Source organism: Adiantum capillus-veneris, chromosome 11 (genome assembly GCF_014529385.1).
Source record: "Adiantum capillus-veneris isolate H3 chromosome 11, ASM1452938v2, whole genome shotgun sequence".
Classification (NCBI taxonomy): domain Eukaryota; kingdom Viridiplantae; phylum Streptophyta; class Polypodiopsida; order Polypodiales; family Pteridaceae; genus Adiantum; species Adiantum capillus-veneris.
Window position 1 is genome coordinate 994,472 of NC_140941.1, and position 25,940 is coordinate 1,020,411.

A 25,940-nucleotide genomic window follows, 5' to 3' on the forward strand; every position below is an offset into this window, starting at 1 on the left:
TCCTAAAAATTAGAGAACTGCTACTTTGGGCCTTGAAATGTGTTCGCGTCATTACCTTCGGTATGACCAAGGGAACATTTTATTACTCTGCTGCAAAGTCAACTGATGCACCAATTGAGATATTTTTAAGCAGGAAGCCCAATGCGGGAAAATTGCATGTATGAGTGCCAAGTGGCACTTTTTGGTCAATTTACCAAGTGTGGAAGAACAGAACTCGTAATTGACTTTTTGGAGGAGTTTTGGAAGCTGTTAACTATGATTTTCAGCCATTTCTCTCCATTTTTTAGCTTCCCATGACTTTACCTTGGACTAGGGAGCTCATTTTCAGCATTGGAAGGCATCAGATGTGTGTTTACAGGGCTGTTTTGCTGCGTTTTCAGCAATACGCAGGTTTTGGTAGCCATGAAAATCTTCCCCTTTTTGCATCTATTTGTTCACAGATGCATTACAGGTCAAGAGCAGAAGAGGGGACGCTCGATTTATGCTAGGGGGATGCTTCATTGAGAACCTGTCAAAGGTTGAGAGCTATGGAGTGCTTCCTTTCCCTCTTATGTACAGTGCGGTGCCAGGAGTGATGTCCTGCACGCTACGCACTGCTCTCTCTCTCCCCTATGAGTAGTATGTTATGTGCCCCTAGTGGGCTTTTCATTTTACCAATGTAGAGTTATGTGGGTTCATGCGCGATTGCCGAGGCAAGAGCCTCTTGCATAGGTATTGGATTAGCTAGCGGCTAATCCCCCGCAGGTACAGGTGAATTCGGAGAGGTTTCACGTCAAAAATCTCGTCCGATTCAAAGGGCAAGTAGCCCTACAGGTGCGGGAGCTCGAGGTCTTGCTACAAATGCGACCGGCACGCGAAACGGAGCCCAAAACAGGGAATTACATCCTGCTGTGTATTTTTGCAAGTTTAGGGTTTCGGCCCTAGACAGACCCTAATACCCCCAGGAGGTTCGGGGACGCGAGGGCACCGCTGTACAGATGATCTAGCGCATTTTCGAGGCAGAAAACAAAGAATTTAGCGTGCTGCAGATTCTCGCCAGGTTTTGCAAAGTGTCCGTATGCGTCAGGAAAGTCATCTATTGCGTGCGGATACTGACTGTGAAGCGTCCTAGTACAGTTATGCTGTTGAAATCGGGCCAGAACAGGTGTTTCTTAGCCTTGATTGTGCGGGGCAGCTCGTAGGAGATCACAGGTTTTATTCCCTTTGTTAAAGAGTAAAGAAATACCGAAAGGGGCGCCAAATTTGGGGCCTACAGGTTGTCGACGTCTGCTCGGAGCATTCTAGCACCCGGACCGTGTGTGTACTTAGGTGTTAATCCCCGTTACAAGTTCCCTTTGCAAAGTGCTCTGTGTGTGTGTCTAAAGTAAAGACCTTCGGGTGAAAGCCAACGCCTACCGCCCCACCGGCCGGTTTCAATAGGAAACCTATTCTTGATGGTATTCTTATTCAACGCACGGTAGTCAATACACGTGCGCCATGAGCCATCCTTCTGCTGCACTAGGAGCACTGGGGAGCAAAAGGGTGAAGAACTAGGCTGAATCAGCCCCTTCTCTAATAACTCCTCAATCTGGCCCATAATCTCTTTCTGTTGCGCCGCACTAACCCTGTAGGGAGGTCTATTTGGTGGGCTACACCTTTGCACCACATCTATCTGATGGTCCTCAGGTCTCTCTGGCGGCAATTGCGGCGGTAATGAATCAGAAAAACAGTCAATAAACTTTTGCAAAAATGCTGGCCTTTCTTTATCTAGCACAGATAAATTTGATTGATCACTATCTGAGACATCACGTGCAAAGATCAAGTACACAGAAAGATGATTCTTTATTACACAAGTGATAGCAGAAGCAGATACAACAGGGACTGACTCTCCTTTAAGCTTTACATCCAAGATGTGAGTTTTGCCCCTATGCTGTACAGTGATCTTTTTGTTGTAGGCATCCAAAACTCCATGCACTCGAAACATTCACGGGATCCCCAACAAGGCATCACAACCTTCCAACGGCATGATGTAGAACTCTTCTGTGTCCACATGTGACTAGATATGTAGACGCAGTTTTCCAATGATGGGAGTAACACACTCTGAGTGGCCAGGACATGCCAACCCTGCCTCTGATGTGTACCCCATCTCTTCAGCTCTGATACCCAGCTTCATAGCTAACTCTGGTGAGATAAAGTTGGCTTTGGCACTTGGATCAAAGAAGATAAGTGCCGTCTGATCCCTAACTTTACGCCATGCCCTGCATAACTCACTGGCATCTGTGTTGGGCCTGTCACCCACCATGTCTGGCACTAAACCTGCCGTGGGTTTAGGCTTCGTGCCTTTCTGGTCTTCTTTATCCTCTGAGTCAGCTAGTCTTTTCCTTTGCGAACAGTTGATAGAAAAGTGACCAGGCTGCTCGCATATAAAGCATTTGTTCTCAGCCATCAGGACCTTCTTTTCCTCGAGCGACTTGCGCACAAAAGGCTTCCTTTTCTGTTTCTTTGCCTGCGCTCCAGAAGTCCCGGCTGAATCCTTGTCTTTGGTGGCCTTTTCAGACCCCTGTGACGCATCAGGAGCCGTTTTTACAAAGGGCTTCTTCGCTGAATTTTTCTTTTGCTACCCTCCTTTGTCGCTGCTCGGAAATCCACTGTCCTCTCCTTTCAACAAGGCAAGACCAGTGTCGCAACTTCCATAAGCTGATTGAGGGTAGCCACTCTGTTCTTTATACAGTAATCGCGAAACCCTTTAGGCAGCCCACAACAGTACTTCTCTATCTGCTCTGTCAATGGCACAAATCTGTAGGAGGTCACTGAGAGTAACGCTTTACAAAACCTCCTATTGTACTCCAGCAAGCTCTTGCACGAAGCTGAAGTAAGCTGGTGCTAATCTGTCATGACGTCGGCTACAAATTCATTTGATAGCCAAGCAGATGCAAACATTTGCTTGAAGTAAACCCAAGTGGCGGGTGCTTGTCCTTGCATTAACAATGTCGTCCACCATGTAAGCGCATTGTCCTTTAAGAAAGTGGCAGCTTTCCTGACCTTCGAGGCCTCTGTAAAATTCCCTCCCGCATAAGCTGTATCAAACTGCTGGAGGAAAGTGAGGGCCTTTGTCTTATCCTCGAAACCACTGAAGGTACTGAACTTTACAACTGCACCACCTTCTTTGTAAGCCTTCGGCTTCTCTAGTGCCCCCAAGTTGTCATAAGGGATGGTCTGCAACATGGGCACTGTAGTAGGCATGATCGGCACATCTTTGCCATTGACATTTTGCGTCAAAGGTGCAATATCTAGCTGCTGTCCAGAAAAACCAGCCATGCCAAAATGACCCTGTGGCACCCCAAATTGGCCCTGGTTGCAGTGAAAACCCTGCTGCATGCCCATACTACCATACATGGGGTTTGGCATAATGCCTTGCATACCCTTGAACACTGTTTCTGGCATGTACGGTTTACTTCCAGGCGTATAACCAGCCATACTTTGGAACACTGATCCACCCCCGAAATACCCACGATGTACCGTGCGTGGTGGAAAAAATGAGTGCATAGCCTGGTATCCAGTTCCCTGTCCATTCAAGACAGCATGCTAGCTCTGAAAGGTGGCGGACTGAACTGGCATAACCTGTGGAATAGGCGCTCTAGCCACATGTTCAAGCACAGGAGGAACCTGTTTTGGAGCCCCTGACTCCGCAACATACGAGTGTTCCCTTTCCTCCCGAGCCGCATGAAGTACCTGGACTTGAGCATCAACAAGCTCCGTACGCAGCGTAGGTTGCCTATTTTGCTGTTGCACTGGTGGCGCTTTCAAGAACTCCATAAACCTTGGATTCTGCACCAGCTGCGAAAAGACATTCACCGCGGCAACTAACTGAGTCTTGAACGCATCATCCTCAAGTTGCCCAGTCATAAAGCCCTGTACCACTCGAGGGACATTCACATTGACAGGAGGTACAGACTGACGTGGCCGTGAGCTCTCGCCAATCTCGAAAACCATAGGGATCTCCTGCCTGTCCTTTGAAGAGGAACCCTCTTCCATAATGCCCTTCCCCTTGTCGGCCATAGTGTAATCCCGCGTTCCTGCACTCTGTGTCTTTACCCAAAACAATCCAGGCTCACTCTTTAAGGAAAAAGTGATTGATATCCCGGCAACGAAACCATGAAACCAACGCGTGGGGCGGTAGGCGTTGGCTTTCACCCGAAATTCTTTACTTTAGACACACACAGAGTACTTTGCAAAGGTAACCTGTAACGGGGATTAACACCTAAGTACACACACGGCTCGAGAGCAAGAATGCTCCGAGCAAACGCCGACAACCTGTAAGCCCCAAATTTGGCGCCCCTTTCGGTTTTTCTTTATTCTTTAACAAAGGTAATAAAACCTGTGATCTCCTACGAGCTGCCCCGCACAATCAAGGCTAAGAAACACCTGTTCTGGCCCGATTTCAACAGCATAACTGTACTAGGACACTTCACAGTAACTGTACTAGGACGCTTCACAGTCAGTATCCCCACGCAATAGATGACTTTCCCGACGCATACGGACACTTTGCAAAACCTGGCGAGAATCTGCAGTACGCTGAATTTTCTGTTTTCTGCCCCGAAAATGTGCCAGATCACCTGTACAGCGGTCCCCTCGCGTCCCCAAACCTCATGGGGGTATTAGGGTCCGTTTAGGGCCGAAACCCTAAACCTGCAAAAATACACAGCAGGCTGTAATTCCCTGTTTTGGGCTCCGTTTTGCGTGTCAGTCGCATCTGTAGCAAGACCTCGAGCTCCCACACCTGTAGGGCTACTTGCCCTTTGAATCGGACGAGATTTCTCACGTGAAACCTCTCCGAATTCACCTGTACCTGCAGGGGATTAGCCGCTAGCTAATCCAGTACTTGTGCAAGAGGCTCTTGCCTCGGCAATCGCGCATGAACCCACATAACTGTACATTGGTCAAATGAAAAGCCCACTAGAGAGGCATAACATACTGCTCATAGGGGAGAGAGAAAGCAGTGGGTAGCGTGTAGGGCATCAAACCTGGCACCGCACTGTACATAAGAGGGAAGGAAGCACTCCATAGCTCTTAACTTGTGAGTGACAGAGAGCAAATGAGGCCTCTCCCAGCATAAAATTCAGCGCCCTTTTTTCGGTAGGAGAAAAGCGCATGAAAAGTTGACACTTGGCGCATTTACAAGCATTTTCCCGTTTGGGGTTCGCCGCTTAAAAATCTCCCGACCGGTTGCCTAGTTGACTTCGCAGCAGAGTTGTAAAGTGTTCCCGTAGTCATACCGGAGGTAATGACGCGAACACATTTCGCGGCCCAAAATAGCACTTCTCTAAATTTTATGAAATGATTCCGTTGGGCTCCCCGTGGTCATCAGACCATCTATTCTCATTGGGACCGCAGCCAAAAGTGCAATGTGGCCCAACTGTCGGATACTTTTTGTTGGTAGTCACACCTTGACTTTAGGCCTTTATTGAGTTCACTTCCTAGTATCCACCAACTTGCTAAGTGCGACGGGGGGACCAAGGTGGTAAGGTACATAAGGTACGGTACGTATTCGGTACGACCTGTACGTAGTACCGAATAGATAGAGTTGTTAGGTACGTAAAATTCGTAGGCTTTTTTTTTTTAATTCCAAAAACCTACAATATGGTCTATACTTGATACAAAATTCATAAGTATCACTCCAAGGATGTTAGTTCACTATTCTATAAACCAAGGCAAAGCTTTCATACGAGTTCCTGATCGTGCTTGCCCTCCTATATTCACCACCGCAATGACGTTCGTGTGTGCTCTATAAATGCAAGTTGTATCGAAATGTCTACAAAACTAGGTGTTGGGATAAGGCTAAAGAAGGGCAAACCAAAAATTCTTGCCACAATAGGGTTTATTTCCACATATTACCCACAGCACTGCAGGGGGGGGGGGGGGGGGGGGGGGGGAACCGTACAGTACGAATCCGTACGGTACGGTACCGTACGGTACGGACGTACCGTACAGATCCGTACATACGTACGGATCCTACCTTGGGGGGACCTATATGATCTTGCTCTACGCCTAGACATCCTCTTACCATACGGATTCCAATGCCGACCACTACCCATCTGCGGGTGAAACTACCGTTCACATTGGCCATACAATGTCCGACCGTTTGCTACTTCAAGAAGAGGGTCTCAAAAATAAAACAAAACCCCTTGGAAAGAAACCAACAACTAAGGTTAGCAGTTGCTAGTAGTTGCCACGTCCCCGTGACACATGATATAAAAGTCCTTGTGCCCTAGTTATACCAATCCACCAGCTATGCGCCCAACGTGGTGACCAGATATTGCGACCTCTTTGTAATTTCAGGCACGATGATGTATGTGCCCTCCCTACTGTACTTACAGGGCACTCTGTGTGAAGTAGCAAACATATGACCATAACATGTAGCTTGTGAGGAAGAAGTAGTGTTTACCATGCAACTGTAGTTTGCCTATGACAAGGGTAATGTCGACATTACTGCCCTGGAGCCGCTAAAACCGCAGCCATCTGTGGTCCCATTCCTTCAGGCATTATCCCAAGCCGATCCGCTGGCTCTGGTGAGATGAAGGTGGCCTTGGTTCCTCCATCGAAAAATATCAGGACTTCCTAGTCTCGTACTTTGCTCCACGCTCTATAGAGTTCACTACTCCCATCCTTTTGTTCCAAGGTCGCTCCCACAAAATCTGGAACCAGTCCTACCTTTGTCTTTCCTTTCTTTCCAGATTTGGAACTCTCTGACATGTCCTCAGCTTGCTCCTTTGGCTCTTTCTTAGGACACTTTGCAAGCATGTGTCCTTGTTCCCCTAAACCATAACACTTGCCCTCTTTGTAGTACTCTGCACGTTGCTCTACTGTCAATTTCGCGCCATTGGGTTTCTTCTTCTGTTTCTTGCCCTTCCTCTTTTTCGGAAGTCTCTTTCCCTGTTGATATGGACACTGACTTGTCTGATGGATAACTCAAGGAGCTTACTTTGGATACTCTAGGACTTTTGCTTCAAATAGCACCGTCGGGTCTCTTTTGGTAAGCCACAACAACACGCTCCATCTCCTCCAAAAAAGGGATCTTTTGAAAAGAAGCCACTGGCAAAAAGGTAACCAAAACCATTGACAATAAGTAGCCAAAGTGTCGTCTTTTGTCATCCTCAGATGGTTCCAAGCCGTAATGATACCCTCCTTGGTCAACCATGCCAAGGTGAACAATCTCTTGAACTTTACCCACATTTTCGGAGCTTTCTTATGGAAGAGCAAGGTCGACCACCATGTCTGAGCATTACCTTTAAGATAAGATGCCGCCTTTCGTACCTTGGAGGCTTCTGAGAAGTGACCCCCAAAGAAAGCGGTGTCAAACTATTGTATGTGGGCTCTTAAGAGCTCGATGGGCATCCTTAAAACCTAAGAAAGTGTCAACCTGTATGGCTTGACCCCATCCCTTAACTCTTTGGTCTTCTTTTTCTTCTTTTCCAAATAGTCATACTGAGCCAGTCTCATAAGGTGGTTCTATTTCTTACCATAAATGGTTCCAAAAGTGTAAGAATCACTATCCAAACTTTTTGAACAAGACAAGGTGTCCCCCTCTGAACTTCTAGATTGCTTTCTGTGCTTTCTAGACTTTGTCTTTGATCTGCTTTTCTTGTCCTTTCTTCGCTTCTTCCGCCTCCTCTCATCCTCACTAGAATCAGAGGACGAGGAATTTTCCTCAACGCGGTCTTGTATACATCTCCAATAGCAATGATGATAGTCACTTTTATAATCAATTCTACTAAAACAAGTAGAGCCCTATAATCTATCACGTATATCATCAATCTCGAGTATTAGAAACCTATTCTTGATGGTAATCTTATTAAGAGCTCTGTAGTCTATACACATCCCGCATAATTATGCTTCCAAAAACATAGTTGAACCCATAGCTAAAGCCAAACATGCATAAGACAAAAAACACTAAAACAATTGTCAACATTAACACTAGTTCTGTAGTTGGACATTGAAGTGCCCTGAGCACTAAAGTGTCTTGTTTTCCTACCAAGTTTTGGCAATTTAATTGTCAAGATAGAAACAAGTCTTTTACACCTTGTTTCTACCATAGGTTATGAGGGAAAAAAAACATTGGATTTTTCTCCATGTCAAAATACAAGCCCTATGGAGAGAATTATGGTAAGTTCTAAGCAATAAATTTTAGTAAAATTTTATGCTATTTTGCCAAAACAATAAAATGCTTATATCCTTTTGTAGAGATGGTCTTTTTTGCGTTTGTAAAGGCAAGTGTTAGTACTTAGTGTTTCAAAACAATGGAATGACCTTCAAGGACTTGTTTCTAAGTCAGTTGCAAGTTATACACATAATTGCAGACTTAAGCACGTACTGACTAAGAGCATAATTTTGGTCTTCCAAAGGTCCTCTCATGGAATTGGGGCTATTCTAGTGCAGTTTGACAACTAAAAATGACTTTATATGTTGAAACCAAGAAACTACGTATTTTTTCAGCTCCCTACCTCAGTTAACTCTCATTGCTTGAACCTATCTTGAATTTTTTATTGTGCAAAATCTCTTGAAAATCTCGAGTCCTCCAAGGTTTTAGGTGCCCCAATTGTGTCCGTACCATGTACTTCGACACATCCAGTTGATCTACATGGAAAATTTGAAGTTATTTGAGGTTTTGAATGCTTATGTCCTAAAAATTAAAATATCAAAGTTTTTTCATGCGCAAATTTGAATATTTGAAACAATCCAATAATTGTTGCTTACCAAAGCACTTCTACTTGCCACCTTGAGTACTCAATGGAGAGGGTAAGCAATGTATCACTTTCTAAAACTCACAAATACATCCAAAACATATTTTTCTTTGTATACAACGATATGATTGAAATGGTCATATCAAACATGTAGAACTTCACATTATTTTATATACTCTCAAGTAAAATTTTTTGCGCATGAAACTTGCAATTATATATAGCACAATTGTGGAAAAATCATGTACGATTTTCTACAAGGACTCTTCATTTTTCCTTGAGCTTATAAAGTCAATTTCTTCAAAGCATCAATAGCAGGCTTACGAAGGTCCACTTGATGAGTAGTATAATTCTTCATCATGATAGCTTCTAAAATGAAAGGTTATATTTTTGAGACTCTCTAGCTGACATATTTAAGCATGTCGAGAGGGTTTTCTTAAAAACACCGTATGATGCAAGTAGCATTGAATCTGGATTTCTCAAAAGAGTGTCATGTTTTGGTACCAAAGTAGTGTTAAACCATCAAAATTTTTCAACTTACTAGTGATAACATGAGAGAGCAATGACTCTAGGTTAATGCAAATTCTCAATCCTACCAACCTAGAGAAAAAAAATAGCTCATTCTTAATGATGCTACCTACACCTATGCACAATTCTGGCTATAGACAAGCTAACCTTCTATTAGAACAATGTCAAAAGCAATAAATGGCACCGAGTTCAAGAACAAGGGGCAAGTCAACCTTGCAGAGTCAAAGGAAGAAGAAGACAAGGAAGAAGTAGGGAGCAATCTCCATGTTTACACAATGCAAAGTGATTACAATGAACAATGATGTACTATAGAGGATATGGATGATCCTCAACCTCTTCATTGAGTCTATTTTTGGGGTAGCTTAATAGCTTGGTCCTAGGTGATTCATTGTTTGAACATAAATATCTTTAGTCTATGTGATACCATGATCCAGTGAGACTTGTTTATAGCCTATGTGTCATATTCTATGTTACTTTAGTAGCCTGTGTAGCATTATGGTCTCTATGCAGTTCGATCACTAATCCAAATTGCAAGGTGAGGTTTGTTGGGCATGTGGTCTTTGTCCTGTGTACCAACATATGGCGTGCATCCTCACTTGTTTAGTCATAGCCTATGTGACACTTTTCCATGTGACCTCTTTATGACTTCATTATTTTTCACTTTGTTCATCTCTTGAGTATTGTGTCATTGATCAATACTTCAATCATCATGAATGCTTCACTGATTAGACCTCCATAGAATAACATGTGAGACATGCTCCACACCATGGGGAAGCTCTCCACCAAGAATATTCTAGAAGCTTGATTGCCTTTTGCACCTTTGACTAGTACATGCACATGTATATGTGGGTATACTCCACATATAGACATCCAAGTTTTTCACTTTACCTAGCCTAGAAGCTCTCTCCACATTGCCCCCCAAAATATCTATGCCTACACACAATGCAACTCATTTCATGCCTGCCCATGATTAATCATTGTAAAGAGTTTCATTTACTTGTGTCAGTTTTAATCTCAATGCTTAATATCATGAATTTATCCGCCCTAATAGGGTGTCTCAACAGCTACTTGCTTTTTCTGACCTATTGGTTGTCCGACAACCTGAACTGCTGCTATTGTACTTCTCCACAGTAGGCACTCCTTTCATTAGAAAGCCAAATAAACTTGAAGCAGGGTAACAAATTATTTGTTGATGCAGCAGGACATGATATCACTGTGCAGCTAGTAACACCTCCAAAAAAAAAAGGCTTCTCTTAGGATTCGATAGAATACGAGTGTTATAGAGGAAAATAACTCACTTTTAACATAGATTCAACCGATTTTGGATGCCCAACAAATCGATCACTGAAAAGGCAGAATCAGTTAGAACCTTTAAATGTTTTGCTAAGCTTACACTTCTGCACACAATTTATCTACCTGCAATCTTTGAAGTAAGGCCAAGAATATAAAAGGAGGACTCCTTCTTGTGAACCGCATACAACTTTACGCCCATCCTGCAAAGACCGTACAACCATTAGAGGGAGTTGAAAAGAAAAGTAAGTTGCTTCAGCAAATATTATTCTGCCTCCTGTTCAAAAGATATTTAACACAATCTTAGTTTAGCAAACAAGCAAGTATATGACAGAGAGAGAAGTAAAGAAGATCCTGTTGACATCTTTTAAGGCCAACATTGCCTAAGACAAATTTGTATACAACATCATCACATCTCTACAGCCACCAAATGGTACAAAAATAAAGTGACTATACAAATAAAATAGCTGCATGGGGACATTGTGAGAGCGTTGAAGTGTAATGCTGGCTATGCACCTCAATAATGCACGATGGCCTAACAGATAAAGAGAGGGGCCACATAATACTGAAATTAGGTGAAGGTCCAGCAATCCAGACCCCTCATGGCCAAAAAGTACAAGCTAGGATTACAAGAGTTTGCATGAGGGGCAATTTCGACACAGAAAACAGGGAAGTGGCAACAGTAACCAACATGGGCCATAACTATCCAAAACCAACACACTCTGGAGACACCTAGAGTGGGCACCGGGCAGCCCTAGCCTACCATGGTCACTCTGAGGTCGGATTCCTGGCTGTAATGCCTAGAGTTAGGTCATCCCATGAATCCCATGTCACGTCAGATTCCGTCTCTAGGGCATCCTAGGCCTTCTGCTTATCATCAACACACAAAAGCAGAATTCCTGTCATCAGTCCATTTTCCTTGTGGATGTAGAGATCCAGATAAGTTGCTGCTCTCTAGAAACCCACCCATTTCCAAAAAAAAGAAGTATCTATCCTCTCATTCTGACCTATGACGAGCCTACTTTAGGCCATTCAATGCCTTCTTCGACCAATATACATACCCTTGGATTCAGAAGTCTAAAATCAGGGAGGCTTACTAAATATACATGATATCGCCTTTAAGAAAGGAAGATGTCATGTCCATCTGGTGAACCAGCCACCTCATCTTGCTAGCTAGAACAAGAACCATCCTGATAGTCGCCATCGAAGCGATGAGGGCAAATCGTCCAACCCACTAGTGTACTTTTATTTAGAGGGGATATGAGCCCCAAACCAAAAACTGGCAACATTTGGACCAAACCTGTACATTACGAGATATTGCCCATGTTTCATATATTGGGTATGTCCAAGATATGCATAGGTTCACTAAATAAACATACCTTGACAAGTACAACAGAAAGCAACTCATCTTCGGAGAACTCAGAGTGGGCATCCACCTGTACAGGAGACAAAATGTGAACAATGCACTAATGTGTAAGCTTCTACATCCCAGAAAAGCTATAAAGTTTCGCACCTTGTTGCTCTGCAGATTGCACACTGAGAGTGTTCCATCACCACTGAACACCACAAAAATAACATTACACCCAATTTGAGCCAACAGTCGGCTATCAAAACCACATGTTCAGAAGGTAGAGATCTGAACTATAGTCACCTGACTCCCAAAAGTTGTGACGTACTTGCAACAAATTCAAGATCAGATATATAATCTTCATGAGGGCTGAAACTGGTGCAGCACTTGTTTTGCCGAGTGTCCCAAACCTGCTTATTACATCACAAGAACGTTCATGACTCTGTCCTTGCCTAAATTCCTTATTATATGCTCTCTCAAATATACAATTACCTTAATTGTTCCATCATCATCTCCCGATGCAATTGTGCACTCTGTAAGGTTGATCAATCGATTGATTGGGGAGCTTTTATCATTTCCAAACATGCATACAAAAACCAACTAAACTATCAGACCGGCAATAGTTTGCATTAAAAAATAGTCGTCCTTAAAACCAGAATCTAGGATCCTAAAGGAAAAAACATTTTAACAAACAAGGTCAGTGGTTGTGTCTGAAAGGGCCACAAAGTCTAATGATTTATAGATAAGATGATCAAGCGGTGACAACAAAGCCAAATACGCCATAGTGCCTTGGAGCATGGAAGAGAAAAGGCACCACAAGAAATAAGAGAAGTATAAGAGAGCGCTTCAGTTTTAGAAACGTGGAAACGAGTTTAAAGAAATGAAGAAGTCAAAATGCTTTTTCTTATGGCAAAGAGAATACAATTATGCTAAGGGATGGAAGTTTGCAACCAAAGAGTTTCCGAGGCCTTACCGGACCTTTCCTTCAATAATAAGCCAAATGTATGGAACGAGATCAGAGCAGTCCCAATTGGTGGCAGAATTCAAATTTGACGTTTAGCGCCAAACAGAATAAAGCTTTTTGCACGTAACAACAAAGTTCTTAGAACACTCATCATATAAAGTTACGATGAAATTTTCTAATAGCATGGAATTCAAACGAAGATGAGGTAAGTCTTCTAGAGATATCCTTAAGAAAATAAAACAAGTGATGCCTTTCCCTAAGGCCTCGAGGAGACGAGCCATTTGCACAAGTGCTCCAAAGAGATATTTAATGGCTTTGAGAAATCATAGACATCACCCTTGCCACACGTTCTTGTGTTGTTGTATGCAGTTGATATAATCTAGACTCTGTACCTAAGGTGTAATTGTCTCAAGATCAAAACCTAACTCTAAATAACCATTGTAACTAGCCTCTATCATGTAGAGGGTGGTCAAAGTCATCAAACAGTTGAGCACAGCTGAGCAAGTGGGTGCTCACCATAGTGTCATCACTTGATGATGTCGCACACATTTGACATGACGAAGTGTTACTGATGCGGCAAAGATGTGGCAGCACCCACCTGCTGATATGGTAGTACAAACAAAGGACGTGGCAGCCTGCTGACATGGCAACAAGTGGCTGGTCACTGACATGGGAGAGGGAGCAGGAGCGGATAAATTGCCAACGGTTGACATGGCTGGTTGCACATGCCTCAAAAGCAGCTTTAGCAACTGATGATGGGAGAGATTATTTGCACACAGCCAAAAACATCAGAACGCTGGTACGCAAATCGAAAAAGAATAGAACAAAAGAGATCACTAGTTTGAAAAAGAGCAGCCTGCCAGCGTGAGTTACTTTTGGAGTCACTCTCACATATGAGTTGCTTTCCAAAAGCACCTAGTTTTTGGGGCAGATGGGCTTTTTGTGATGTGGCTTTGCCAGTGTAAAAGAGCCCTTTAAGCGGATTTGGTGTGCAATCAAGGTTGCATTCCAAACTCGTATTTATCATTCTTTCAGTATTAGTACTTAACGTATTGGTTGTTACTTATACACACTCACCAGTACACATACAGGCAGCAATCTCATCCACTTGCAGTAGCGCTCAAATCAACCCCAATGTTTTGCAGAGAGCAAATCAGCCAGGCATTTTTGCAACCAGCAGCCTAGCATTTTTGCTCCAAGTCAGCAACCTGGCGTTTTGCTCCAGATCAGCCCTAGCACTAGCAATTCCCAGCAGTTTTCAGTTTTCAGTTTTCAGCTCATTGCCTCTCTAGAGATGTGCAAGATCTACTAACGGCAGCCATCCACATGCGGTCCAATACTTTGACAGCCAATTGAGCCTCTTCTCGGCCATTCCTTCGCCGCATCGAGTGCTCCAATTTCTGTCCATCATCGGCATCATCAAAATCTGTGTTTTCAGCCCTTCATTCCTCTCACATCAAGAGCGCAAATCAGCCCCAGATCTACCCCTTGGTGGCCATCAGCAATCCCACATCGAGATGGATCCAAAGGTGCATCAAATCAACCCCAAAGGTGCTTCATTTTGAAGAGTTACCACGCCATTCAAGTCAGTAGAGTTTGCACTTGAGGTATTGCATGGAGGGTTGGTTGGGATTCCATCGAGTGTCATTCTCCTCTACAAATCTCTACCTCTCTCTCTCATTCCCTCTCTTCAGGGAAATACAAGGAACCATCATTCATGCTAAGAAACAATCATTAGCGCAACGAAAGAAGTAAAGATTTGTGGAAGTGTAAAACCTAGATCTTCACCATTTCAATTCCGTTGCACCTGACAACAAGAGTCTTCCAGTGAATAGAATGAACGAGGGGAACCGGATGAAAGTTCATCAGAGGATTCCGCAAAAGCAAGGGAATCAAATGATAGTGCATCCAAAGGTCCGACAACCCAAGGGAACCAGATGCAGTTTCATAATAGGATTCCAAAGAAGACAGGGAATTTGATGATAGCACATCCGAGGGTTCAACTGAAGCAGGGGAATCAGTTGATGGTACATGAGAGAATTCTGACGATTCAAATTGAGGTGCCAGTGGACAGGGGAGGCCAACAAGGCTACCAAAAGGTCACATGGCACAAGAAAAGAACAGAAAGATAAGCTACGTCCAACGGATAATTTGATCAAGGGTACTTTTTGGGCCCTCAATGCAAAGTGCATGGAGGAGGAGAACATTGCAAATTCTCTTCATAGAGAGTTGTACCTTAAAGCTTTTAGAATATTAGCAATGCCTATGCCTAAAGTTGTTGGGTTAAAGGCCCAAATGGCCCCCTTTGTGTATAGTTTTAAAGGTTATTAACCTTTGGCCAAGTTCACATTGAACTTAACCACTAACTTTAAATTGGTCCTATACATTTTAATAAAGGGAATGTGAGTTCATTTTTAACTCAACCTACAACCCTAAAATCTGCCAAAAACCCTAAAATTGTAGAAACCCTAACCCTAACCCTAATGGCAGCAAGGGAATCCTGGAAAAAGCGCTGACATGATGACGTGGCACCGTACGGCAACTTTCCAGAAATTGCGGAGATGCTTTTACGGAAGATTTGCTTTTTGTTCCACGCAAATTGCAAAAAGAGAGAGAAAGAAACTTTGCTTTATTTTATGAAGCTCAAGAGAGCTCGTGAGAAAAAGAGCCTTTGCTTTTATTTTTAGGCTTTTGATTTGAAGCTTTTGGGGCTCTGCTTTTGGCATCCCTTGTAAACAATAAATATGTGGATTGGACTCCCACTCTGTAGAGCATCTCGACGCAAAGTCTGAGAGTGAGACCCGAACCACTCTTGTACTTTGAACATTGATTGATACAAAAAGAAATACCGAAAGGGGCGCCAGTCTTTGGGGCCAATATCTCTAGGCACGGAACTCCACCGGGCCAGTGCAAATCTATTATGAACTGTGAACTGTTTTGAAGTGGTTATTTGGTGCTGTCGCGATTGATTCTTGACTTGGAGTGTCCAAGTCTGTTACAGTGGTATCAAAGCACGGCCGATTTCTCTTCTACAGGAAATCCGATCCCAATTTTTTTTTCTGCAGCACCCATGGCTTCACGCTAGGATCAGTCGACTCCCTTTGCATTCGGAGATGCGGGAAGGGATCACAACGAAGATTCCGGCAGAGAGTACAGCCCGCCTCAGCCTACTCAAGCTGAGCAACGAGAGATGAAGCGTCGTCAATTGATCGGCGATGCAACAAAGATGATGCTCAGTTTTGCGAAGGGCCCAAAATTGGCAAAATATATGAGCGAGACTTCTTTTCAGGAAGTGCACGAGCAGTGGCAGAAAACCACAACACCACCCACGAAACCCGCTCTCAAAAAACCTTCTGCTCTCAAGACATATTCAGAGAAGGAATTAAAAGAGGTGGTTGATGCACGGATTGCTCAGCATTTTGACGCGCAGAACAAAGCTAAAAAGCACGGCAAAAAGCAGAAGAAACGCACTGACTTCCTGGGTTATTTGGGTCGTCAATCGACTTTTGATTAGGCAAAGAAACAGAAGAAGCGTGTTCGATTTGAAGGAGTAACGAGTTCTTCTTCTTCTTCTTCTTCTTCTTCTTCTGGCAGTTGTTCTAGCTCTTCAGATTCGAGCGAAAAAGAGTTAAAAGGCAAAAAGCGAAGCAAGAAACAACGCTTCGGAAAGGGTAAGAAAAAGGCAAAGAACTAAATCTCGCCCAGTGAGTGACAGTTCTACAGAGGACTCGTCTACAGAAAGTTCAGACTCTGATAACGGCAACTTTTATGCGAACAAGAAGAATTTTTATAAAGCCAACTAGTATGACAATCTGGAAGATAAAAGCAAGAAAGTCCAAGAGTTTAAGGAAGCGGACAGTCGATCAAATTTGACACTTTTCCAGGATATAAAGATGCTTCGAAGGCTTTGTCTTTTATACAGCAGTTTGACATCGCTTTCGCGGGAGGACGCTACTCAGAGCACTCCAAGATTCGGAGAGCTGCCACTTATTTTAAGGGGAATGCTCAAACTTGGTGGTCCACACTTCTTTTAAACAAGACTGCGCCAGTTAAATGGCTGAAATTTAAGAAGCTTTTTATTTCTTCTTGGCTAACTCAAGAGTATGAACGCGATATACGAGCTGCTTGGAACCATCTTCGGATGACCAAGAGACATACAGTGGACGCTTATTGCGAGAGATTCTGGAGCTCTTTTCTACCCGCCTCTTCATTCAAGAAGATCTCGTTCAGAGAACAGATTGAGCGGTTTACCTTGGGTCTACCTACAGAGATCCGAGATCACTGCTTAGAACAGAAGTCAGCTTCTATTCAGGAGATGATGAGTCATGCGAAACGGGGCTTTGCCATTCACTTTGGCAGTCTGACTACCCCAACGATGAGGTCATGACACAACAAGCCGACAGACTTCAGCGAATGAAAGTAGAAAGAGAAAGAGCAACCCAGAAAAGAAGGATGCACGACCCAAGCTTACTCCTCAGGAGAGAGCTCGCTTCATCAAGGAGGGGAAGTGCTTTAGATGCGGGGAACATGGTTATATCTCCGCGAAGTGACCTAAAAAGGCACAAAAAGGATAGAATGACAAGGAGGACGAAAGGCCTGAGAGTTCGAGAGCAGCTGAGGAGCGTGGAAGAAAAGGCAAGATGAAAACAGGACTGGTTCCAGATTGTGTGGGTACCGATCCCAACACCATGGACGAGAGTACAGAACTTTGCCGAGCTTGGGACAAAGTGAACGACCAAGAGGCCCTGATCTTCTTTGATGGAGGAGCCAAGGCCAACTTCATTTCACCAGAATTGGCGGCGCGGCTCGAGATCACCCCCGATCGGATGGGTCCACTTGCGGAGGCTATTCTAGCGGCACCCAGCAGGGACGTAGCCATTACACCGGTCATTGGCAAACTTCGGTTGCATTGTCAGGGGTATTTGAGGCATGATGACTTTTTCATAATACCTTTGGAAGGTTGTGATATTCTCTTAGGGATTCCCTGGTACCACAAGAACAACGCCATGGTCGATTATCGAGCGAGGAAAGCGACATTGACTACAGAGAAGGGCAGAACCATTGTACTTGACATTAAACTGAAGGGCGAGTCTGTCCCTATCGTATCGGCTTCGGCCATTTCTAAATTAATGAAATCCAGTCTATTTGTTTATTCGATCTTTATGAAAGAATTGAGCGATAAGGATAGGACAAATATGTCTAAACTTGATAAAGAACATCAAGATTTTCTCCACTCTCACGCCGATTGCTTCTCAGAGGGCCTACCAAGCGAGTTATCACCTGCTCGTCCTCAAGATCATACGATTGATCTGATACCTAGAAGCACACCACCGAACCGGCCACCTTACTATGTGAACCGAGCACAGAATGAAGAGATTATGAACAAGGAGAAAGACCTCTTGGAAAAGGGTCTTGTCCAACCTGGTACTTCACCGTATTGCTCTCCAGTGTTGTTGGTTTTGAAGAAACACAGATCTTGGAGAATGTGCATCGATTATAGAGCTCTCAACAAAATCACCATCAAGAACAGATTTCCGATTCCTAGGATCGATGATATACTCGACAGGTTACAGAGATCCTCGTGCTTTTTAGCAGGATTGATTTGAAGAGTGGATATCATCAGATCAGAATCGCGCCCAGAGACGTCTACAAGACAACTTTTCGGACGACTTTTGGGTTATTTGAGTTTTTGGTAATGCCTTTTGGCTTAACCGATGCTCCTGCGACATTTAACCAGATGATGGACAGGATTTTCCGAGAGTACCGACTATTTGTTGGCACTTTCTTTGACGATATCATTGTTTTCTCCAAGAATGAGGCAGAACACAGAAATCATCTGCTTCAGGTCTTTCACGCATTACAAGATCACAAGTTAGTGATTAATGCAAAGAAAAGTGAATTTTTCCTACCAGAGATACACTTTCTGGGACACATTGTCTTAGCAGCGGGAGTGCAAATGGATCCGGCCAAGATAGAGACTATCCGCGATTGGCCTGATTTTAGGAATTTCCATGAAGTTAGAAGCTTCTTGGGATTGCGTTCATACTAAAGGCGGTTCATTCGAAAGTTTGCAGAGGTTGCTTCCCCTTTGCATATCTTGACACAGAAAGGAGTCCCTTTCTCGTGGGGACCCACAGAGGTGACTGCCTTTCAGACATTGAGAGAGAAATTGACTACGGGACCAGTTTTGACTTTGTCGAACTTGCAAAAGTCATTTGAAGTATATTGTGATGCTTGTGGTCGTAGTCTGGGTGCGGTCTTAATGCAAGAAGGACATGCCATTGCTTATGAGAGCAGATTCTCAAGGCCGGAAATGACAACACAGATTTATGAGAAAGAGCTTTTGGCAATTATCCATGCTCTTACACAGTGGCACAGATACAGATTTTGCATATGTTTTCACAATGATACGGGATGGGGAGACAGTAGGGGGATATTCCATTCGGTATGGCTGCTTGATGAGAAAAACCATGTTGTGCGTTACACAGCCGTTGAGGGAAAAGGTTATGACTGAATGCCACTGTCCACCTTTTACGAGTCACCGCGGCATTGCTACCACCATGAAAGGGGTAGAGAGATACTTCTCTTGGCCGAGACTCAAAAAGATGGTGGAAGAGTTTGTGCGCAGTTGCTTAGTATGCCAGGAGGTCAAGTTTGGCACGCATAAAGCACAGGGATTGTTACAGCCTTTGCCCATACCCACCCGCCCTTGGGAAAGTATTGCAATGTATTTCATTTTTTATCTCGCGAGAACACAGAGTGGTCACGATGGTATCTGGACTGTTGTTGACAGATTTAACGAACAAGCTCATTTCATTTAAATAAAAAAAACAATCAAGCGGATCACTTAGCGAGACTGTTTGTGGCCTAGATCTTCAGATTACATGGCATGCCTGAGACGACTGTCTCCAACAGGGACCCCAGATTTACGAGTTTGTTTGGGAAGGCAATTTGGGAGAACATTGGCACGCGGTTGCAGTTCTCGTCATCGTTCAACCCGCAGACTGATGGGCAATCTAAGATTGCAAATTCAGTGGTTTTAGATTTATTGAAGTCTTATATCTCGGATCAGAAGACTCAATGGGAAAAGTACCTACCTTTGGTGGAATTTGACTACAATAACACAATACACTCTTCGACGGGGAAGGCACCATTTGAGATTGTTGAAGGTGCTGCGAAGGTTCCACCGTTCCTAAGCACGAAAGATAAGATTTTTGAAGCGGATGAATATACGCGAGACTTGGATACGGCTTTTGCCAAGGTTCGCGAGACTTTGCAGAAATCTCAAGAACGACAAAAAAAGGCAGCAGATCGCCATCGGCGCGACTTGAAATTGAAGGAGGATGATTGGGTCCTCTTACGTTTTGAGAAGGCACGCCTGAGAAAGAAAAAGAGAAAGGAGGGGCTTTTTCCAAAGCTTAGTATGCGATACTACGAACCTTTCCAGATCTCTGAAAAGATAAATGATGTCTCCTTCCGACTGAAACTGCCTGATACTTGGAGAATTCACAATGCATTTTATGTGAGTCTCTTGAAACCTTTCAAAGGTGATGTGCCTGATGATGGGGAGCCTGATTAGCAACCCGAAGTGGAAGAAAACGAGGAGATCCTTGTTCTTGAACAGATTTTGGAACATAAGTATACGAAGAATAAAGGTAAAGTCCGAAGGCAGTTCTTGGTTAAGTTCAAGAACTATCCTGCATTGGATGCGAAGTGGATGGAGGAGGAGGCCCTAGCAGATAGTCCTCAAATTGTGAAACTTTACCTCGAGGCTTTTGGTTTAGCATAGTCTACTCCAAATGGAACCCAGAATTCAGCTTGGCGGGAGATCTCGTGCAGTGGGATGCACAAGAGGAGAGTCACTCCGCTCCTTTGTCAACAGATGCCTTGATTTTGATACTAGAGTCACTGATGTCTCTTTGAGCTTCAGGGATATTGAAAGCTAACAGTATTCTACTGTATGACTTTATGAAATGGAAATCCTGAATATGATACTGATTTGTTCTTGACTTCTTTTTTAAGTGCAGGAACTGATAGTCGAAATGACTGCAGCATTTTGGTCTGATTAATCTCGAATAGACATGGTTGCAATAGGGGTTAGTCAATCGGACATCAATGAGGTCCCGATTGGATCTAGATGCGATTGCTAGCTATATTGCCGATAAATCATGGTCTAAGATCCGAATGAATGTTGAATGTCATGTGATGTCCTGTGATGTCTAGTGATGTCCTGTGATGTCGTGTGATGTGACTGTCGATTGGTACATGTGCTAGATGTGTGTTCCTAGTACGTAGGTACTAACAGTCAGTGTCTGCTAAGACGGTTTATGGCCTCTGTCAGTTTTGCAGGTGTAATCGAGGGCGATTACAATGCTTTCAAGAGGGGGGTATGTCACAAAGTGATGACATGCCTGCCCGAGAGCCTTATGGAAACCCTAACCCTAGCTGCTGTTGAAAACCCTAATTCTGGAAACCCTGACCCGAAAATATGCCAAAAATCCTAACCCTAACTCTAATGGCAACACGGGAATCCCGGAAAAAGCGCTGACATGATGACGTGGCACCGTACGACAGCTTTCCGAAAATTGCGGAGATGACTTCTGCAAGTCCGGCAAAGTCAAAACTGGTCCTGTAGTCAATTTCTCTTTCAAGGTCCAAAAAGCAGTCACCTCTGTGGATCCCCACGAGAAAGAGACTCCTTTCAGTGTCAAGATATGCAAAGGGGAAGCAACCTCTGCAAACTTTCGTATGAACCGCCTGTAGTACGAACACAGTCCCAAGAAGCTTCTAACTTCATGGACATTCTTCAAATCGGGCCAATTACGGATAGTCTCGATCTTGGCCGGGTCCATTTGCACTCCATCTGCTGAGTCAATGTGTCCCAAAAAGTGTATCTCTGGTAGAAAAAATTCACTTTTCTTTGCATTAATCACTAACTTGTGATCTCGTAATGCCTGCAAGACCTGAAGCAGATGATCTCTATGTTCTGTCTCATTCTTGGAGAAAACAATGATATCGTCAAAGAAAGTGCCAACAAATAGTTTGTACTCTCGAAAAATCATGTCCATCATCCGGTTAAATGTCGCAGGAGCATTGGTTAAGCCAAAAAGCATCACCAAAAACTCACATAACCCAAAAGTAGTCCGAAAGGCTGTCTTGTGGACGTCTCCCGATGCGATTCAGATCTGATGATATCCACTCTTCAAGTCAATCCTGCTAAAGCACGAGGATCCCTGTAACCTGTCGAGTATATCATCGATCCTAGGAATCAAAAATCTGTTCTTGATGGTGATTTTGTTGAGAGCTCTATAATCGATGCACATCCTCCAAGATCCGTCTTTCTTCAAAACCAACAACACTAGAAGAAAATACAGTGAAGTACTAGGGTGGACAAGACCCTTTTCCAAGAGGTCTTTCACTTGGTTCATAATCTCTTCATTCTGTGCTCGGCTCACACAGTAAGGTGGCCGGTTTGGTGATAACTTCTAGGTATCAGATCAATGGTATGATCTTCAAGACGAGCAGGGGATAACTCTCCTGGTAGGCCCTCTCAGAAGCAATCAGCATGAGAGTGGAGAAAATCTTGGCGTTCTTTATCAAGTTTAGACATATTTGTCCTATCCTTATCGCTCATTTCTTTCATAAAGATCGAGTAAACAAATAGACTGGATTTCATTAATTTTGAAATGGCCGAAGCCGATACAATAGGGATAGACTCGCCCTTCAGTTTTATATCAAGTACAATTGTTCTGCCCTTTTTTGTAGTCAAAGTCGCCAAGGTAGGATCTGTACATACGTACGGATCTGTACGGTACGGTACATCCGTACCGTACGGTACTGTACCGTACGGATTCGTACCGTACGGTTCCCCCCCCCCCCCCCCCCCCCCTCTGCAGTGCTGTGGGTAATATGTGGAAATAAACCCTATTGTGGTAGGAATTTTTGGTTTGCCCTTCTTTAGCCTTATCCCAACACCTAGTTTTGTAGACATTTCGATACAACTTGCATTTATAGAGCACACACGAACGTCATTGCGGTGGTGAATATAGGAGGGCAAGCACGATCAGGAACTCGTATGAAAGCTTTGCCTTGGTTTATAGAATAGTGAACTAACATCCTTGGAGTGATACTTATGAATTTTTTATCAAGTATAGACCATATTGTAGGTTTTTGTAATTTAAAAAAAAAAACCTATGAATTTTACGTACCTAACAACTCTATCTATTCAGTACTACGCACAGGTCGTACCGAATACGTATCGTACCTTACGTACCTTACCACCTTGAAAGTCGCTTTTCTCGCCCGATAATCAACCACGGCGTTGTTCTTGTGGTACCAGGTAATCCCTAAGAGAACATTACAACCCTCCAAAGGCATTATGAAGAAGTCGTCATGCCCCAAATACCCCTGACAATGCAACCAAAGTTTGCCAATGGCAGGTGTAATGGCTACGTCCCTGCCGGGTGCCGCTAGAACTGCCTCTGCAAGTGGTCCCATCCGATTGGGAGTAATCTCGAGCCGCGCCACCAATTCCGATGAAATGAAGTTGGCCTTGGCTCCTCCATCAAAGAAAATCAGGGCCTCTTGATCTTTCACTTGCCCCAAGCTCAACAAAGTTCTGTACTCTCATCCATGGTGTCGAGATCAGTAGCCACACAATCTGGAACCAGTCCTGTTTTCATCTTGCCTTTTCGTCCACGTTCCTCAGCTGCTCTCGAACTTTCAGGCGTGTCGTCGTCCTTATCATTATGTCCTTTCTGTGCCTTTTTAGGGCACTTCGCGGAGATGTGTCCCTGTTCCCCGCATCCAAAGCACTTCCCCTCTTCGATGAATCGAGCTCGCTCCTGAGGAGTAAGCTTGGGTCGTGTATCCTTTTTCTCTGGGTTGCTCTTTTTCTTTCTACTTTCATTCCCAGAAGTCTTTTCGGCTCGTGGTGTCATGTTCTCATCTGTGGGGTAGGTCAGACTGCCAGAGTGAATGGCAAAGCCCCGCTTCGCATGACTCATCAACTCCTGAATAGAAGCTCACTTCTGCTCTAAGCAGTGATCTCGGATCTCTGTAGGTAGACCCAAGGTGAACCGCTCAATCTGTTCTCTCAACGTGATCTTCTTGAATGAAGAGGCGGGTAGAAAAGAGCTCCAAAATCTTTCACAATAAGCATTGATTGTATCTTTCTTGGTCATCCGAAGATGGTTCCAAGGAGCTCGTATATCTCGTTCATATTCTTGCGTCAACCAAGAAGAAACAAAAAGCTTTTTAAATTTCAGCCATTTGACTGGCGCAGTCTTGTTTAAAAGAAGCATGGACCACCAAGTACGAGCATTCCCCTTAAGGTAAGAGGTAGCTCTCCGAATCTTGGAGTGCTCTGAATAGCGTCCTCCCGCGAAAGCGATGTCAAACTGCTGTATAAAAGACAAAGCCTTCGAAGCATCTGAGTATCCTGAAAAAGTATCAAACTTGATCGAGTGGCCACCTTCCTTAAACTCTCGGACTTTCTTGCTTTTATCTTTGAGAAAGTCATACTGGTTGGCTTTGTAAAAATTCTTCTTGTTCGCATAGAAGTTTCCAATCATCGGAATCTGAGTTGTCTGTAGACGAGTCCTCAGTAGAACTGTCAGGCTCGGGGCGAGATGTAGCCTTCTTTACCTTTTTCTTGCCCTTCTGAAGCTTTGTTTCTTGCTTCGCTTTTTACCTTTTCTGTCTTCTTCTCTCGAATCTGAAGAGCTAGAAGAACTATCAAAAGAAGAAGAAAAAGAAGAAGAACTGGGTACTCTCGAACACGCTTCTTCTGTTTCTTTGCCTTGTCAAAAGTCGACTAACGACCCAAATATCCCGAGAAGTCAATGCTTTTCTTCTGCTTTTTACCGTGCTTTTTGGCTTTCTTTTGCGCGTCAAAAAGCTGAGCAATCGGTGCATCAACTACCTCTTGTAATTCCTTCTCTGAGTACTGTTTGTGATCAGAATGTTTCTTGAGAGCAGGTTTCAGGGGTGGTGTAGTGGTTTTCTGCCACTGTGCATGCACTTCCTGAAAAGAAGTCTCGCTCATATATTTTGTTGATTTCGGATCCTTCGCAAAACTGAGCATCATCTTTGTTGCATCACCGATCAATTGACAACGCTTCATCTCTCTTTGCTCCGCCTGAGTAGGCCGATGCGGGCCATACTCTCTGTCTGAATCTTCGTTGTGATCCCTGCTCGCAACTCCAGATGCAGAGGGAGTCGACTGATCCTTGCGTGAAGCCATAGGTACCGCGGAAAAAAAAATTGGGGATCGGATTTCCCAAAGAAGAGAAATCTGCCGTGCTCTGATACCACTGTAACTGACTTGGACACTCCAAGTCAAGAATCAATCGCGACAGCACCAAATAACCACTTCAAACAATTCACAGATCACAATAGATTTGCATTGGCCCGGCGGAGTTCTGTGCCTAGAGATATTGGCCCCAGAGACTGGCGCCCCTTTCGGTATTTCTTTTTGTATTAAAAATCAATGTCAGAGTACAAGAGCGGTTAGGGTTTCACTCTCAGACTCTGCGTCTAGATGCTCTGAGAAGTGAGGCCCTCACTGCATATTTAAATGTTACAAGGGATGCCCAAAAGCAGAACCCCAAAAGCTTGAAAGCCAAAGTAGATTCTCTCTCTCTTTCAATGAGAGTAAAATAAAGCATGTTCTCTCTTTCTCTCAAAGAGTAGCCTCAAGAAAAAGCAACTTGCGTCACCTTGGCTTTTCCCCAATTTTTCGTTATTCACGCCGCAAAATCCAGAAGGCTCCGTACATTGTTGCCACATGGCACTGCCCCGCCTAATTAGGGTTTCCAGTCAGCAGTTAGGGTTAGGGTTTCCAGAAATTAGGGTTTTTGGCAGAAATTAGGGTTTGCAGGAATTTTAGGGTTTCTGGCAGAATTTAGGGTTTTTGCTGTCGGTAGCCACGTCATCACTTTGTGACATTGAATGCTTTTGGGAACAGCTTTTGGGGCTCTGCTTTTGGCATCCCTTGTAAGATCTATAAATTAGTGGTTTGGCCACTCACTTCTCACAGCATCTGGACGCAGAGTCCGAGAGTGAGTCCCGACCACTCCTTTGTACTTTGAGT

General features: G+C 43.9%; 1 protein-coding gene across 2 annotated transcripts in view; it reads right to left on the minus strand.

The window, feature by feature from the left end:
• The window catches only part of WDR55 (transducin family protein / WD-40 repeat family protein), an 87,041-nt gene that overhangs the window by 9,312 nt on the left and 51,789 nt on the right, over positions 1-25,940 (minus strand). For both annotated transcript variants that reach the window (XM_086522774.1, XM_086522775.1), the window contains 6 exons: positions 12,376-12,448; positions 12,187-12,293; positions 12,049-12,091; positions 11,915-11,971; positions 10,662-10,738; positions 10,544-10,589 (listed from right to left, as the gene is read on the minus strand). In XM_086522774.1, the coding sequence (XP_086378900.1) occupies positions 10,544-10,589; positions 10,662-10,738; positions 11,915-11,971; positions 12,049-12,091; positions 12,187-12,293; positions 12,376-12,448 (403 nt within the window). The remainder of the gene's footprint in view (positions 1-10,543; positions 10,590-10,661; positions 10,739-11,914; positions 11,972-12,048; positions 12,092-12,186; positions 12,294-12,375; positions 12,449-25,940) is intronic.